This window comes from Vombatus ursinus, unplaced genomic scaffold (assembly GCF_900497805.2).
Source record: "Vombatus ursinus unplaced genomic scaffold, bare-nosed wombat genome assembly UNPS02014807.1, whole genome shotgun sequence".
In the NCBI taxonomy this organism is placed as follows: Eukaryota; Metazoa; Chordata; class Mammalia; order Diprotodontia; family Vombatidae; genus Vombatus; species Vombatus ursinus.
In genome coordinates, this window is record NW_020954585.1 from 52,886,763 (window position 1) to 52,904,057 (window position 17,295).

At 44.7% G+C, this 17,295-nt stretch overlaps 1 protein-coding gene across 1 annotated transcript in view; it reads left to right on the forward strand.

The window, feature by feature from the left end:
- The first annotated feature begins 328 nt into the window (after positions 1-328).
- The window catches only part of MICALL2 (MICAL like 2), a 58,629-nt gene continuing 41,662 nt past the window's right edge, over positions 329-17,295 (forward strand). The window contains exon 1 of the mRNA XM_027875012.1: positions 329-876. Coding sequence (XP_027730813.1) covers positions 734-876 — 143 coding nt within the window. The 5' untranslated portion in view covers positions 329-733. The remainder of the gene's footprint in view (positions 877-17,295) is intronic.

Sequence of the window (17,295 nt, forward strand, 5' to 3'; positions counted from 1 at the left end):
CAGAAAGCTGCTGTCCGAGAGCGAGTTGGGGGTGACCCGCTTGCCTGGCCCCTGGGCTGCGGTGCGCTCCGGTGCTGTGCGGCCGGCTCGCTCGCTGGCCAGCAGCCTGGGGGAGGTGACGGGTTGGGAGGAGAAGCGCGAGGCTGCCGGGCTAGCGGAGCGCTGGGGACTAGCCGGCAGGCGGGCGAGGGGAGCAGCACCGCGGCGGCCCGGGGCTGGGAGGGAGCGCAGAGGAGCAGGCTTGCCCAGGCACAGGGACTGCGCCGCCCGGAGCCCGTGGACCTGAGCAACTGGGGGCGGGCCGGGGAGGAGCTCCGTGGCTGCCGGAGCCCGAGACTCTGCCCGGGACTTTCAACCCTCCCGGACGTGTCCGATCCCTCTCTCCCCGGCCGTTGTGGCCCCTAAGGGGACGGAACCTGGCTTTGCTCTCGGGGATCGGGACCTGGCTGTGGCCAGCTTGCTTGGATATCTGGGGTCGTTGCCGCCTCCTCCAGGGAGACCCCTGGGGTCGCTCTGCGTGGACTAAGGAGCTGGAAATTGATCGCCTGGGAGCTGAGCTTTTAAGCGGGCGGACCAGAGCTGGAGTTTCCCTGGAATTCCCTGCCCTGCCTAGAGGTGCTCTGGCTTTCCAGGTCTGCACCCAGGAAGCAGGGTGCCTGAGAGACACTTCCCCGTTCTCCGCGCGTCGGGGAGCTTCACCACGTCTCCTCTTCGTTTCCATTCCTGACTCAGGATGGCAGCCATCAAGGCCCTGCAGCAGTGGTGCCGACAGCAGTGTGAGGGCTACCCCGAGGTCAACATCACCAACATGACCACGTCCTTCAGGGACGGCTTGGCCTTCTGCGCCATCCTGCACCGGCACAGACCAGACCTCATGTGAGTAGTGGGTACCCGGAGTCTTCCAGAGGCGGACAGCTCTGGTCCTGTTAGCTCCTGACAAGTGTTGGTTGGCATCAAACCTGACCAAGGTCCGGGCCGCTACTCGCCTTCTCCTGGAATGAAACTAAGCTTCCTGCATTCTGGTTCTCAAGTCTCTTTGTTTCAGGACCTCCCACCAAGAAAGGGTTGGGGGTGGGAGGACATGACCACATCTCTGTGGAAAAGCAGTGAGGGTTAGAGGATAAAGTACTGGTAATGGACTCAGAAACACCTCGGGCCAAATCCCTTCTCTAGGACTCAGTAATTATATGAATGTGGGCAAATTACTCAACCTTTCTTAACCTCAGTTTTCCTATCTGTAAAATGGGGACAATAATAGCCACAATGCCCGGGTTTTTCATAAGGTTTCTGAGGTGTAAATGAAACGGTGTATGTAAAGGGCTTTGAAAACTCTACAGTTATATAAAGGCCAGTTATTATTATGCCCAAGAAGCTGGGCTACTAGGCAAAGATTTCAGGAGTTCAGGCTCCTCCCTTCCTGGAAAAAAGCAGAAAGCATCTATTCTTGGGTCACTTGACATCTACCCCCACTGCTCTCTGGAATTATCTGACCCCAGTATCCCCAGATCTCTATCTGTCATTCCCATGTTTCATTTCTCTCTCTGCCCTCTGATGAATGAGGTGGGCATCAGCACCCTTTCAGAAACTTTTAGGACCTTAAGTTTCTTTTGTCTTGAGACCAAACTTTTGAATTGTCCAGAGCCAGAGATAGAGGGATGCTGGGAGGGTGGAAAAGTCCTTCTTTCCCCTGGAGCCAGTTGGGCAGGTCAGGAATAGCTCAGTTTGGGTGGGGATGGGGCTGTGCAGAAAGTGTGAGACACTGGTCCATCAGAGCAGAGACTGGCTGGGAGCCCAGAGCCTGCTCTCCTTTAGGAGTTCTGGAGACAGTGGGTTATTGCCGGCCAGTCAGGCTTATGAAGGAGGGTGACGGCGGAGGCGGGGTCTGAATACTGAGCTGAAGTAACTCCCAAATCTTAAGCTAGAATTCTGTTTCCCAACCGGTGACAAGGGGAGGGGGTTGGGGAGGGAGTAGGACCAAGCATTTTCCCCCTCTAGGCTTGAAGTAAGGAACACCTCTTTAAACCATAACTGCCTTGTAGAATTATGCCTCAGGGAAGATCTGAACTGGAAGGTGATTTTCCAGGGCTTTGTTTGGAACAAGCCTAGATTCCTGCTGGTGGTGCTAAACACTGGGTTTCCTGGGCTATAGAGAGTAGCCAGTGAGGCCTCCCCACGCTCCTTAGTTGAAGCCAAGGCCACGCTGAGTGGGGAGGAGGTTGGATAAAAACAATTCTTCAGAGGTGTTAACTGCCCGACTAAGAGTAGTTTAAAATGTCCCCATTCTGGAGTTTGGTGATAGGGGAATGAAGTGCCACAAAGGTAGGGCTCAGGAATACACCAGGATGTGGTCTTGCCCTGGTAAACCTGTGGTACAACTCATTTGGAGCAAGACTGTCTATAGTGGCCACTGAAGCCCAGGAGTTGGGAATGAATGGTAACTAGTCAACCAGTCCTTGCCACCCCATGCCAGGCTGGTCACGTGGAAACTTGTTCTTTGGCTCTGGCTCCTGCTACTGCAGAGAAGGCAAGAAACTCTTTCAGAAAACGACTTTTATTTATTTTGTTCCCTCCTCTCTATCCTGCACTGTGAACTTCCTTACCAGCAGATTTGGAAATGCTCAGAGTTGTCATTTCTATTCTAAAATAGATTTCAAATGTGTAGAGGAATGCTTTTGCCCTTTTAAAAAAATGAAAGTGTTTGGTTAGGCTCTGCTTCCTTCAAATGGTAATTTTCAGCAGGGTGTTAAGATTTTATTCCATTCCTCCAAATACACACATGTTCCAGGCAGTGTGATACAGTGCAAGGAGGGTTGAATTTGGAGACAGAGGATCTGGATTCAAATCCTCTGTCTCCTTCTTACCCTCTGTATCACATTGAGCAAGTTCCTTGACGACCTTTGTGCCTGAGTTTCTTTCTCAGTAAAATGTAGACCAGTGGTGTCAACTCAGACAGAAACAGGGGCCACTGGTCTGTACAGGATGATCTTTGCCGATGACATATTGGCTTAGTTTTAAAATGTAATATTATCTGCATTTTACTGTATTTTTATTTATTTTGTTAAATTTTCCCCGTTACATTTTAATCTGGTTCCAGGGGCACACAGGGTTATTTATTGTGGACTGTATGAGAATATTTGGACCTCTGAGGTGAGGTCAATTCAATGAACATTTATTAAGTACCTACCACTCAGTAGGCACTGTTCTATAGGACCACTGTGTGTGGTCCTTTCCACCTCTGTTGCTGTGACCCCTCAAAAATGTTGAAATGTCGTATTTTTGCCTTTTACCAAAACAGTAATGTCCTGTGATCCCTTGGGCTAATTTTGTTAAGCATGAAGTGCCTTGAACTTGAAGTCATAGGACCTGAGTTTGAATCTCAGCCCTGCCACTTTCTACCTGTGACAGCTTTGGGCAGCTCGCTTGCCTTTTCTGGGTCTTAGTTTCCCTCTCTGTCAAATGAGGGGGTCAGACTAGGTATCCTCTAAGTTCTTTTCCATCTCTCATTCTATGATCCTGTGACCCAGTGACTAGGGAAACAAAGCCATGTGTCTTATGAGGACAGAGCTGGAGAAAAGCATTTTTCCAGTGACCTAGAACTCCATAGTCCAAGAGCCTAGTTGCTTACCCTGCTGGTGTGGTTGCAGAGGGGGCCCAAATGAATAGACTGAGGGTTACCTGGTAGGTGCCAGGAATTTCTCCCCCCTTCCTTTCCTTGACAATTTAGCTGATTCCCTCAGATGTCGCTTACAGTATAAGGGAAAGAGAGGTGGGAAGCAAGGGCTGTCTGGTCCAGCCTGGCTTGTTCTGGGTGTGCTCATCTTTCTTCAGACCCACAAGCTGAGTGTTTTTGCTTTCTGCTGGGCTCCTTGAATTCTGCCCAGCTTCCCTTCTCTGCTGCTGCTGCTTGGAGCATCGTGGGGGTTTTGTGTGCGTGTGTGTGCCAGCTTTTGTGGGTTACTAGGCCAATTTCCTGAACCACATGTACTCATCTCTCTCCTGCTGCTTCCCTGTTTCCTCCTCTCCATCTTCTTTCAGGCACCAGCAAAGCCTCCTTAATTATTGGGGTTTCTCAGCTCCCTGGAGCCTGTCCCTCCATGGTCCCCTTGGCCTTTTTCAGCCACCAGCTATCTGTCCTTTCCTGATTGCTGGGGTAAGTTGCCTGCTGAGTGACTTGGAGTCGTTCTCTGTTTTTCCTTGAGGGGGAGTCCCCTTTCTAGGACCAGTCAGTGGGGGAGCACCTGGGGAAGGCCTGGAAGTGACCCTTGATCAGTGGTTGGTTTTTTTTTGAAGGCTCTTTGGAGGGTTGTAAAGCCCAGGAGGGCCAGGAGGCGGAAGATTCTAAGCTATTGGTATAACCCATATCCAGGACATCCTTAGGAGATGCCAATGTCTGAAGCAAATAAAACTTTGTCTCCTCTTCTTCCTTCCCCAATATTTCTATTTAGGTGACATAATTAAGGCAATTTAGAACTAATAGGAAGAACCACCCAAAAGAGGAAACAAAACACAACAAAAGAAAAAAAAATAGCAAATAGTATGCTTAGATCTGCATTCTAACTCCATAGTTCTTTCTTTGGATGTGGATAGCATTTTCCATCATGAGGCTTTTGGAGATGTCTTAGATCCTTGTATTGCTGAGAGGGGGTAAGTAAAAAAAAAACTTTCAACACAGATACATAGATAAACAAAATAAATTCCCTTGTTAGCCATGTCCAAAAAATATATGTATAGTTGTGCATTTTGACTGATGTTAAGCTTAGTTCATGTCACCTGAGTTTGCTCTGGCTTACCCTACAGAGGACAGGTGGTCCAGGAGTATGTAGGATACAAAAGGAAGCCAGCTTGGCTTTCCAGATTTTGCCCAGGAGGATTCACAAAGTACAAAAGAAACAAGGGCTGAGGATCTAAGAGGTGGAGAGAGTTGAGGAGTTTTTTAAGTCTGTTGCCTTGTTCCCAAGCTAAGTCACACTGGAACCATCTGGGGACACTGATAATCTTTCTTACTTTTTAAGGCCCCTGGGAGAAGGTTAGGAGACATCCTGTTTTATTATCTAACAAACTCACCATCAGGAAGCCCTTCCTTTTGTTAAATCTCCGAAACCTTCCTTTGAATTCCCTCTTGGTCTGTACTCAGTGGAAATGGAGAATAAATATCTCTGAATAGTAACTCAATGTATTCTTGAAGACTGATGTCGAGTCATCCCTTAGCCCCATGGAATAATTCTTGTTCCTCTAACCTTCTTCATGGATGGCTCCTTTGAAATGGCTCCAAATTCAGTAAACATTTATGAAGCACTTGCTGCATGCAAGGCACTGTGATGCTACGTGTTGGGAATGCCAAGATGGAAAAAGCCAACCGGGTCTCTGCCCTTAAGGTGTGGTGGAAAGGTGTTTGAAGTCAGAAAAGACCCGGGTTGGAATCCTGTCTCTAACACTTCCATATTTATAAAATGGGAATGATTAACACTTGCACTAGCTCCCTCTAAGGAAAGCTGTTTGTATACCTTGCAGCACTATGTAAATAAACAAGAAGGATCAAACGAGCACAGACCAAGAAGTGTGATAAAAGGGAGAGTGTGATCTCTGTATGTTGAAAAGCTGGCACTTAGCATTGTGCTTTGCACACAGTAGGTGCTTAATAATTGTGTTTTTTTTTTAAAAAATGCATTCATGATCTCTCAAAAGGAGAGATTAACCAAGTATTCTAGGAAAATTTGACAAAGGAGACATCACTTTCATCTAGGCAGGAGAGGAGGGGAAATCAGGAAAAACTTCATGGAAGCCTCTTAGCTAAGCTGGGAAGTATGTTTTAGGCATGGGGGAACCACTTTTGCAAATGCATGGAGGTAGGAGAGATGAGGTGTGTGTGTGGGGGGGAGGAAGCTAGTTTTCCAGTTTGGAGCATGTAGAGGATCTTCAGATCCTGACTTAGGAGTTTGCATTTTACATTATAAGCACTAGGAGAAGCTCCTGAGGATTTTTGGGTAGGGGAATGATGACATCAGACATGTGCATTAAGATGATTTTGGCAGCTGTGGGAAGACTGGAAGAGGCTGGAGGTAGTTAGAGAGGTGTCCTCTGTAATGGAAGAACCTGGAGCTGGGACAAAATTGGATTGCTGCTTTCTGAGTAGGAGGAGGATGGGGGATTTTTTTTTTTTTTTTTGAGGGGGAGTGGGAGGGTCAGGCAGTGAAGATGAGAGTTGAGGCCAATGATTCTAGCCTGACACCAGAGCTATACCAACACACTCTTGGTGGCCCAGCCCACTGCCCTTAAGCTCTTCCTTCTGCCTACCAGTTCTCCCCAGGGGTTGAGGGTTTAGGAGTGTCAGGGCCCATAAACACTGAGTAAGAGCCTTGGGAATGGGCTCTGCCTGAGGGTTTTCCAACCTGCTGGATTGGAAGCCTCCAGCTCACGTGGGCAGGTTAAATGGTGACGACAGTCTCCCAAGCCAGCCCAGGTGAGCACAGCCCTGGAAAAGGGGTCACGCCCTTACAGGGCGGGTCTCCCCACTGCTTTTCCTTTTGGCTGCAAAGGTGCTAAAACCACTTAAAAGGGACTCTGGCATCTCGGATATTTGTAGATACTCTTCTGCCACCCTGGAATTGCCCATTAGAAATTTCAAGCATTTCAGGAAAGGGTTCTGTGTTTTCCCCATGCTCTGGTTCCTTGGGAAGAGAAGAGGGAGGACCTGGATTTCTACAGCCTAGAGAAGGGAAGATTGAAGAGCTGGAAGGAAAGGACTTAATAAGTCATATGCAGACAAATGAATGGATCTTTCACTGAAGGCAAGACAAGAGTGAAGGGAACTTGGGGAGAAGAAGGCTTTCAGGGGCTTAGGTGAGATGTTAGAAAGTTATCTCCTGGGGCAGCTAGGTGGAGCAGTGGATAGAGCATCGGCCCTGAAGTCAGGAGGACCTGAGTTCAAATTCGGCCTCAGACCAAACACTTGACACTTACTAGCTGCGTGATCCCGGGCAAGTCACTTAACCCCAATTGCCTAAAAGTAAAAAAAAAAAAAAAAAGAAAAGAAAGTTATCTCCTGATTGTATGATCTTAGACCCATGTCATGGTGCCATGGTTTCTGAATCACTTTGTGTCTCTGTCTCTGCCCCAAAACAGGAGGACAGACTAGATGATCTTTTGTGGAACCTTCCAGCCCAAGGAAACCAAAATTCTGCTCTTGCCTCTTTTGGAGAATATAATGGTTAGGAAGAGGGGGATGAAGATGGGGAAAGGCAGAGGTGCCAAGACTTTTTCTATGTGGTGCTAGATCCAGCCTGCCTTCTACTTAGACATTTCACTTGTCTCCTGGTGGAAAACTATTTCTCTTCTTTGCATAAGCACCAGTTCTCACTAGAACTGGTGACTCTGGAGAGAGTGGGGAGGGGAGAGGAAGAAGGGGACTGTGGTTGATCTCACTTCCCACATGAAGACACTAGACATTTAGCAGGAAGCCTGGAGCCCGTCTTCCAACGGCTGAGTGGACAAGTGGCCTTCTATTCTAGAGGCTAGGGGGTACTCGGCTCCAATGACCTTTTCCCCTTCCTGTTGTTTTCTTTCCAGAAAGCACATGGAGGGTAATGAGCATTTTTCTTCCTCTCACTAGTTGGTGTCAGGCAGCCCGTGTGTTGAGACCCCAATGTGAAGATACCCCTTGAGGAAGAAACGTGAACTCTCTCCCTCGGGAGAGGAGAAGCCCTAGTCAATTTCCCAGCTTTTTTCACCACAAGAGAAAAAAGTCTGGATGTTCTTGGGTTTTCCTCTGGCTCACCCTGTGGTGCAGGGACTATTGGGAAATAGGAGAAGCTTGTCCCAGCGGTCTTGGACACTTTTGTACAGATGGGGTCCCAATATGGGGGCAATTCTACCCCTTTTCTCCCACCACATTCCACTTTCATCTAACCCTTTTAGGATCAGGGAACCAGATCCAGCAGCCCTGTTTTGAGCGCCCCCAGCAGAGGCCCTGCTCTCTTAATTGTGCCAGAGTTTTCTGGGTGACTGAGGAAGTCCAGAAGGGGAGGGATAAGTCTCTAACAGTTGGCTCCCTGGAGGCAGAAGGCTGCAGTTTTTTCCTCTGTAGATGTGGCGTCAATGAATGGAGCAACTCTTTCCTAGACATAACCCTTTCTGTCTCCTTTTGTCTCTCACATATGTTTCTTGATCTCTGTCTCCCTTTCTTTGTATTTCTGTCTAATTTTATTTCCGTTCTATCACCTAGTGTCTTGTATATAGTAGGAACTTAATAAAGACTTGTTATTTGAATGGATAACTGTCTCCTTTGGTCTCTTTCTTTGTGTTTGATTTTGTACATCAATTTCTTTATGTCTCTCTTTCTGTGTCTCTGACTCCCTTTGTCTTTTTTTGTATCTCTCTTTTTCTCTGTCTTGCAACCATCCACTGGAGTGTTGTGTGTGAGCAGAGGGGATACTTGCTCTCTTTCTCTCTGTGGGATTAACTCCAGATGTGGTAGAGAAGCCAGATTGGGAAGGTTTTGATGAAGCACTTTTCTTTCCACTGGTAGTACCCTCCCCCTCCCATTCGAACCCCCCCCCCCAACCTTCTGCCCCCTTAGTGGTTGGATTTTGTTCCAAGCCATAAAGCAGCGTGAGGTCAGCACTCCAGGAATTTGGAAGTGGGTATAAAATCCCCAGGAGCCCCAGGGCTGGTTAGTGAGAGGTGGTTGGGACTGGAGATCTGCGAGCAGCTGCTGGCTCTCATTTCTCAACAGATGTTTGTGCATGGCCATAAGGGGCTACAGTCAGAACAATAGCAACTTGGCAGGCAGAGAGGGGGTGCCTGCTCACCATGTTAGTGGGAATTGAGGTTGTGTAAGCTCTTCTTGCAAGGCATTTGCGTAACAGTGCTGAGCACACAGTAGGTGCTCTGTAATTAGCTGCTGAATGAATGAATGGGCGAAAATGCTTGACAAATGAATGAGTTTTATTTGGAAGCAAAATAGAAAGCATTATCACCCTTATATGAAACAACTGTGTTTTTGCTCCTGGAATCCTTTTAGAATTTAGGAGTATATGGGACGTCTTAACCTTTTTTGAACCCCTTTTGGCAGTTTGGGGAAGCCTATAACCCCTTCTCAGAATAATGTTTTTAAGTACATAAAATAAAATATGTAGGATTACAAAGGAAATTAATTATATTGAAATAGGCTTATGACATATTTTTAAGAAATAAGTTCATAGACCTCAGAGTAAGGATCCCTCTGTAGAGAAGGATTAGAAATGGTCCAGAAGAGCAATGATTTGAGAGCTGAAGAGCAGCTACAAAAGGACAGACGGTAGTAATTAGACCTCGTCAGTCACAGGATCCCAGTATGTAAGAACTGCAAGGGACCTGAGACAGTTTCCAAGCCTCTCATTTTACAGATGAGAACACTCAGGCCCGGAGAGGGGAAACAAATGCATTGCCTAGTTTGCAAAGGGTGTGATGGGAATCACGTAACCAAGAAATGTGGAGTTGACAGAGACCTCCGTGGTCTGCTTTTCTTTCTATCTATCTATCTGTCTGTCTGTCTGCCTTTTTTTTCTATCTCTCCATCTACTTGTCTGTCTATATATCTGTCCGTCTATCTATCTGAAGTCACATCTACAATATCGCCAACAACCAGTCTTTCAGTTTCTGCCTGAAGACCTCCAGCGATAAGGAAATTTCCTCCTTTCGGTGGTCCACTTACTTTTTTGTCTATTTTTGAAAGTTAGGTATTTTTCCCAGAAAGTATTCTAAACCTTTTTTTTGCTTCTCAAGCCTCTGACATCTCTGCCTCCCCCCCCCTCCATCCCCAAACCTTAACTAAGGAATTTGTAAACTCTACTGAGAAAATTGAGACCATTCAATGTGAATTCCCTCTTCTCCAATTCTTTTCATCTAAAAAAAACCAAAACAAAACAAGACACCTCCTTAGCGTCATCTCCTTTTTGCCAGACTCTGACCAAGAGGTTGCCCTTCTCTTTGCCAAGGCTGACCCCTTGCACCTACATTTGATGCCATCCCCTCCTGGCTACTCCACCAGTCTGAATCCTCAATTATCCCTGAAACACTCATCTTAACATTCTCACTATCAACTGGTTCCTTCCTCATTGTTTAGTTGTTTCTTGTCCAACTATTCATGACCTCATTTGGGGTTTTCTTGGCAAAGATACTAGAGTGGTTTGCCGCTTCCTTCTCCAGCTCATTTTACAGATGAGGAAACTGAGGCAAACAGGGTGAAATGACTTGCTTAGGGTCACACAGCTGGTGTGTCTGAGGCAGGATTTGAACTCAGGAAGATGAGTCTTCTTGACTGCAGGCCTAGCACTCTATTTACTGTCCCACCTAGCTGCCTGGTACCTTCCTTATTGCTTCAAATAGTCTAAATCTTCACCATCTTTAAAAAACTCTCAGTAGACCCGCCATATCCTCAAGCTATTGTCCTCCCTATATCTCTTTTGAGACAAACTCTTTGGAAAAATTGTCTGTTTTCTCTGACTCTATTTCCTCTCCTCTTCCCTTGCAATCTAGCTTCTTATCTCATGATTTAATGGAAATTCCCAAAAGTTACAAATAATCTTTCAGTTGTCTGTCCTCCTTAATGTTAGTGCCTCCCTCTGGGATTATCTTCAATTTATCTTGTATCTTGTTTGTACATAGTTTGCATATTTGTTCCTCCATTAGACTATGAACTCCTTGAGAGCAGAGAATTATTATTATTATTATTATTATTATTTTTGGCTTTCTTTGTATCCTCAGTGCCTGGAACATTGTAGGTGCTTAATGCATGTTAGTTGACAGATGGACTGAGTGATGGTCTTTTCTTAGTCCTTATTCTTTTTTTGACCTCTCTCTTGCATTTGACGCTGTTGACTGTTCTCTCTTCCTGGATTCTCTCTCCTTTCTGGTTGTGGTTCTTGTTCATTATTTTACTCTGTCTCTTGGTTCATTTCCCCCCTGGTCGTTGTTTCTGAATCTCCTTTGTAGATTCATCAGCCACATCACATTCCCTAACTGTGGGTATTTCCCCAGCTTTGGTCCTAGGCTCTTTTCTTTTCTCCCACTGCATTTTCTTTCTTGCTAACCTTGTCAGCTCTCATGAATTTAACTATCATCTCTATCCAGATGACTCCCAGATTTATATATCCAGCCCCAGTCTCTCCCCTGAGCTTCAGTCCTATATCACCAACTGCCCATTGGCTATTTCAAACTGAATGTCTCAGAGACATCTGAAACTCGATATGTGCCAAATTGAACTTTCTGGACCCCTTCCTTTTTCCAAACATCCCCGTTTCTGTAGAAAGCACCATCATCCTTCCACTCTCCCTGGTTCATGATGTTGGCATTATCTTGGACTGTCCCTCATCCCCTATATCTAATCACTTGTCAAACCTTGTCATTTCTTAGCTTCCCAACAGCTCTTGAATCTGACCCCTTCTCTTTACTCCCGTAGTTACCACCTTTAGTCAGGCCTTCATCACCTCTTACCTATTATTGCACCAACCTCCTAACTGGTTCCCTCTCCACACTCCAGACTATCCTATACACTGCTACTAAAGTAATATTCTTTAAATACAGACCTTACCACATGACTTTTCCACTTAATCAACTCCAGTAGCTTCTTCTTGCCCCTAGGACAAAATGTAAACTCCCTGTTTGGCTTTTAAAACCCTGTACAGAGGCAACTAGGTGGTGCAATGGATAGAGTGCCAGGCTAGGAGTCAGGAAGACTCATTGTGCTGAGTTCAAATCCTGTGTGACCCCAGGCAAATAGTTTACTATGCTTGGGGCAGCTAGGTGGCACAGTGGATAGAGTACCGACCCTGAAGTCAGGAGGACCCAAGTTCAAATCTGGCCTCAGACCAAACCCTTGACACTTATTAGCTGTGTGAACCTGGGCAAGTCACTTAACCCCAATTGCCAAAAAAAAAACAAAACCAAAAAACCAAAACAAAAACCCTGTACAACCTGGCCTGAACCTACCTTTCCAGCTTCAGTGGACATCATTCTCCCTCCTGTGTTCTGTGATCCAGACAAACTGGCCTTCTCTTTATTTCATAAATTCCCTTTTCCATTTCTGTGCCTTTGTACTGGTGATTCTCTATGCCTGGAATGTACTCCATTCTTAATATTTGTGAAGTCCCAGGCACATTGTAGGTGCCTAATAAATGTGTGTCCCCTGCCCCCTTACCTTTGCCTCAGAGTTCCTTTCTTCCTTCAAGACCCAGATTAAACCCTGTCTTTTTCATGAAGTCTTTCCTGATCTTCCTAAATGCTAGTGCTCTTCCTCCCAAACTACTTTATATTCAACTACTTTGTATGTATTTATATTGACTAACTTTAAATTTCTGATATACATAGTTTAAAATATATATATGTATATATATATATATATATATATTTAGGCAATCAGGGTTAAGTGACTGTGTGACCTTGTCACACAGCTAGTAAGTGTCTGAGACTGGATTTGAACTCAGTTGCTCCTGACCCCAGGGCTGACGTTCTATCCATTGTGCCACCTAGCTACCCCATGTATATAGTTTTACATGTATGTGTTACTTCCTCCATTAGAATATGAGCTCTTTGCCAATAGCAATTGTATCATTCTTTATACTTATATCCCTGTACCTAGCACAGTGTTGGGCACGTAGTAGGTGGTTAAAAAGTACTTGTTGATTGATGGACAATGTTTAGCTGAAAACTAACTGTAACTTCATCTTTGGTAGTTGATTTTTTGAACCCAATAACAGAACTTGACATTTATCTCTAAGAGAATGCAAAATCCAAGGCAGGAACTAGAGACTTTGTGTCTTTCTCAGAGGCAGCTAGGTGGGGGAGTGGATTATGGAGCCTGGAGTCATCTTTCTGAGTCTGAGGGCACCAAACCCTAAAATATTAGAATGCTTAAGTACCCCTTTGGCATTTGAGCTGGGTAAGTTTAGAATAAAATCAAAAGAATTCCTATTTCATCTGGGGGGTAATAACTCATGGCATTCTATACTCTGTTGGTCTGAATATCACAGCATTTACTTCTCTGAAATCTAGCTATATAAAACTGGAGAATTGCCTTTAATTGGTGTTATTTTTCAGCATACAATTATATTTTTCATCTTAGGAAATCTCATTTTAAGGTTGCAACCTATATCCAGAGGAGGCATATTTTTTAATCATTGTGGTAGATGGAATCCAAAGTTTCTAAGGGACAGAGCTATCACCAATAGTAAGAGAAACTAAACTAATCTTCATTTTTCAGTGTGAAGTCAGGGAAGACAACCATTCCCTTCCATGGCATGCCCTTGGGAACCTAAGTAGCAGAAGTCTGGTAAGGAGAACCCCGGCTCTGACTCAGTGTGGTATTTCCTGTGGTCCTATGAGGGCTGAATGCCAGACAAGAATGGGTGGGGGACCCTTGAGTTAGATCTGAACACTGAGCCTTCTCTCTGACTATTTAAGGCCTTTGCGGTGAAGATCACTGCAGTCAGGCAAGGCTTCACGCCATCGTCACCTTCTTCGGGAAGATTTCCCTGATTGCTCTGGCCTTTGCTGATATCTTCAGTGTCTGCACACCTTTAGCACTTTCAGTCAACACTGCACATTTGACTGTTTACTCAATCTCAGGCTCACGTAGGTTGGTCTTGGGCAGTTAAATAGATAGAACCTTCAACAGAAAATTAGAAAAAGCATGGCAGAGTGGAAAGAAATTATCTCAGTTCTAGTCCCAGCTTTTCTGCCTGGGAGCTGTGTGACAGCAAGCTAGTCACTCCATTCCTCTGGGACTCATTTCCCTCATCTATTAAATGAAGGGATTAGCTTAGATGACTGGGAGGGGAGGGACCTTCTCATGATCAAAAGTTATTGTCATGAACATTGAAATGGTTTTACTTCAAATGCCTGATAGAATGGTGCAGTCAATGAAAGGCTATATGAGCTTAGAGCTAAGGAGAGATAAAGTTGAGAAGTAAAATTCTTTTTTTAGTAAAAGAAGGCTTCCAAGAGAAGATGGACTGAAGTTGGTCCTTGAAAAATGTTTGGGATTTAGGTCAGTAGAGGGGAGGCAGGAGAAATTATTGAGCAGAACACCTAAATTCTGAACAGCATTTAAGAATGTTGTTTAAGAATTAAGAACAACAGTTGGGGAAAAAATAAAATATATATTAAAAAAAAGAATTAAGAACAACATTTAAGAATGTTGTTTAAGAATTAAGAACAGCATTTAAGAAGAATTAAGAATGTTTAAGAATTCAGAAGATTGTGTCCCAGCCTTCTCCCTCCACTTGGCTCCTGATCTCACCTCACCAGAAGGCCTTATCCGACAAGGCAGGAAAGCATAGGAGAACACACCCAATACCATAGCAGTCTTAGGAGTCTTTTCTATCCGGTGTATGTTCAGATAGTTGGGTTGGTTAAGCATGCTTCTCTTTGCTGACAAGTCAACTGTCTTTCCTCAGCTATACTAATAAAAAAAATGATGAAGAAACTTTGTCCTTACAGTGTTGTTGTTGTTTTTTAATTAATGTAGTAGTGCCTAGTGTAGCAGAGCCCTGCCTACATGTTGCAGGCCTATGGCAGGATTATATTACTGGCCATGCCTTTCAGATCTCATCCTGAGAAACAAAGCCTTAATTCCCATCCTCAATACTTGACCTCTCATCCCTAGAACCTTAACCCTTTTCCTTAGTATTTAGTCCTCATCCCTAATCCTTATTTCCTATGACCTTAACCTTTCATCTTTAATATCTATTTCTTTATCCTTAGTACTCAACCTCTAACCCTTGGTCGTATTTAGCTCCCACCTTTAGTAGTTAGCCCCTATCCAGTCCCCATCTCTCCCTCCCAGGCACACAGACACCCCACTCCCCTCAGTGACTGCCCTTATCTCCCCAAGGCTATGTTCTAGAATTTTGGCATCAGCAGATTTAGAGCTAGAAGGGATACTGGATCATCCAGTCCAAACCCTCATTTCACTTATGAGGAAACTGAGGTCAAGAGAGGTTAAGTGATTTTATCAGGCAGTTAGGTGGTATAGTGGATAGAGTTCTGGATCTGAAGCTGGAAGAACTAAGTTCAAATGTGACCTCAGGTACTATGTGACTATAGGCAAGTCATTTTAACCTCTCTTGGTCTCCATTTTCCTCATCTATAAAATGAGGATAATAATAGCTAATAATAGCACCCTCCTCTCTCTCAAATTAGATAACATATATAAAACACTTAGCAAACCATAAAGTGCTATGTTAATGCTGTTTAATTATTATCCTCTTCGGAATAATAGCTAGCATTAATACAGCACTTTAAAGTTTTTAAAACATTATCTCATTTTATCCTCAGAACAACCCTGAGAGGTAGGTACTATTATTAGCCTCTTCTTAAAGATGAGAAAACTTAGAGATCAAAAAGCCTCAGATAGAAGTTAAGTGACTTGCCCAGGGTCACACAGCTAGTAAACGTCAGAAGCCAGATGCTTGCACTCAGGTCTTCCTGACTCCAGATCTAGAACTCTGTCTACAATACCACCTACCTACCTCATCATAGTATTTATAGAAGCAAGGGACCAGGTACATCAAGTGACATAAAATTTGTATAAATAAAAATTATCCTTCTAGTTATATTTTCTTTGCCTTATGGATAAAAAAAAATACACTGCTGCAATTGATATTTCTTGGGTCTTCTAATGTTAAGGATTGACTATTCTAAAGCCTTCATTTTAGACCTGAGGGTACTTGGGTCCACGGAAGGAAAATGTCTTGTGTGAGGTCACATAGGTAAGTAGTAAGCAGCAGAGAGCTTTGTAAGCCCTATGGAATGTTTATGGGATTCATTGGATTAAAAACAGAAAGGGACCTTAGAGATCATCTAATCTGACCCTTTTATTTTACCAATGGGGAAACTGAGGTCCAGAGATGCTAAATAAATGCTCTTTCTATTGTTGTTGTTCAGTTATGTATGACTCCTTGTGACTCATAATTTGGGATTATCTTAGCAAAGATACTGGAGTGGTTTGCCATTTCCTTCTCCAGCTCATTTTCAGGTGAGGAAATGGCGGCACGCAGGGTTAAGTGACTTGTTTAGAATCACACAGTTGGTAAGCATCTGAGGCTGAATTTGAACTTAGGTGCTGCTGACTCTAGGGCTGGCTCTGTATCCACAGTGCCACCTAGCCAATCTTTCTACTGTGCTGCAATTAATACCTGATACCCCAGAAGAACTTCATCAAACAAAATCCATTCATTGCTGGAAAGAAAAGAACCAGAGATTGGAGGCATCATGGAACAGATGCAAAAGCAAGCACTCTGTTGCTCGTTTGTTCAGTCATGTCTAACTCTATGTGACCCCGTGGACTTTGCCCGTGGTGTTTTCTTGGCAGAAATGCTGGAGTGGTTTGCCATTTCCTTCTCCAGCTCATTTTACAGATGAGAAAACTGAGGCAAACAGGGTGAAGTGACTTGCCCAAGGTCACACAGTTAGTAAGTATCTGATGCCAGATTTGAACTCAGGTCTTCCTGACTCCAGGCCTCCACTGCACCCCTTAGCTGCCTCAGAAGTCAGAGGATGAAAAAAAAAAAGTCAGAGGATGTGGGTTCAAATCCCACCTCTGACACTTGTTACCTGTATGACCTTGGGCAAATCATTTAACCTCTCTAGGTCTCAATTTCCTCACCTATAAAAAGAAAGCATTAGGCTAGATGGCCTCTGAGGTCATTTCTGGCTTTCTTCCCCTTCTGGTGGGCAGTGGTAACCTTGACGTCTCTCACTGTTAAAGAAACAGCTGGAGGCCCTTGGAAAGGAAACACCTGGATGAGGCAGGGGGGCTCTTTGTGGGACTGTGAACCTTGGAGGGGTATACGGGTGGAGTCCTGCACTCATCGGTGGGTCATTATGTTTCTGCAGGTGGGTGTGGTGATGATCAGATGTTTGTTTAAGATCCAAGTTCCGGTTCAGCCTCTGTGCTTTTTGAAGGTTTTGTATTGTTTAAGTAATGCCTCGGGAGGGCATTTGTGGAGCACCCAGAGGCAGGGTATTATGGGTTTTATATCTGGGGCAATTGCTTTCACTTGCTCTGACACCCTAGCTGAGGATATGGTCCTAACCCAGAGCAGAGGATTGGAATGAAGGCCCGGATGGGCTAACCTTGTTCCCAAATCAGGACTAGCATGTACTGATTTAGTCTAGTCCAGTGACACCCAAACTTTTTGAGGATATTGACCCAACCTCCCCTTTTAAAGTAAAAAAAACATTGTGGACCTCCATGTGATAGGAGTTGTATAATTGCTATTTATTGTAAAAATACATGATGAAAGCTTTTCTATGTTG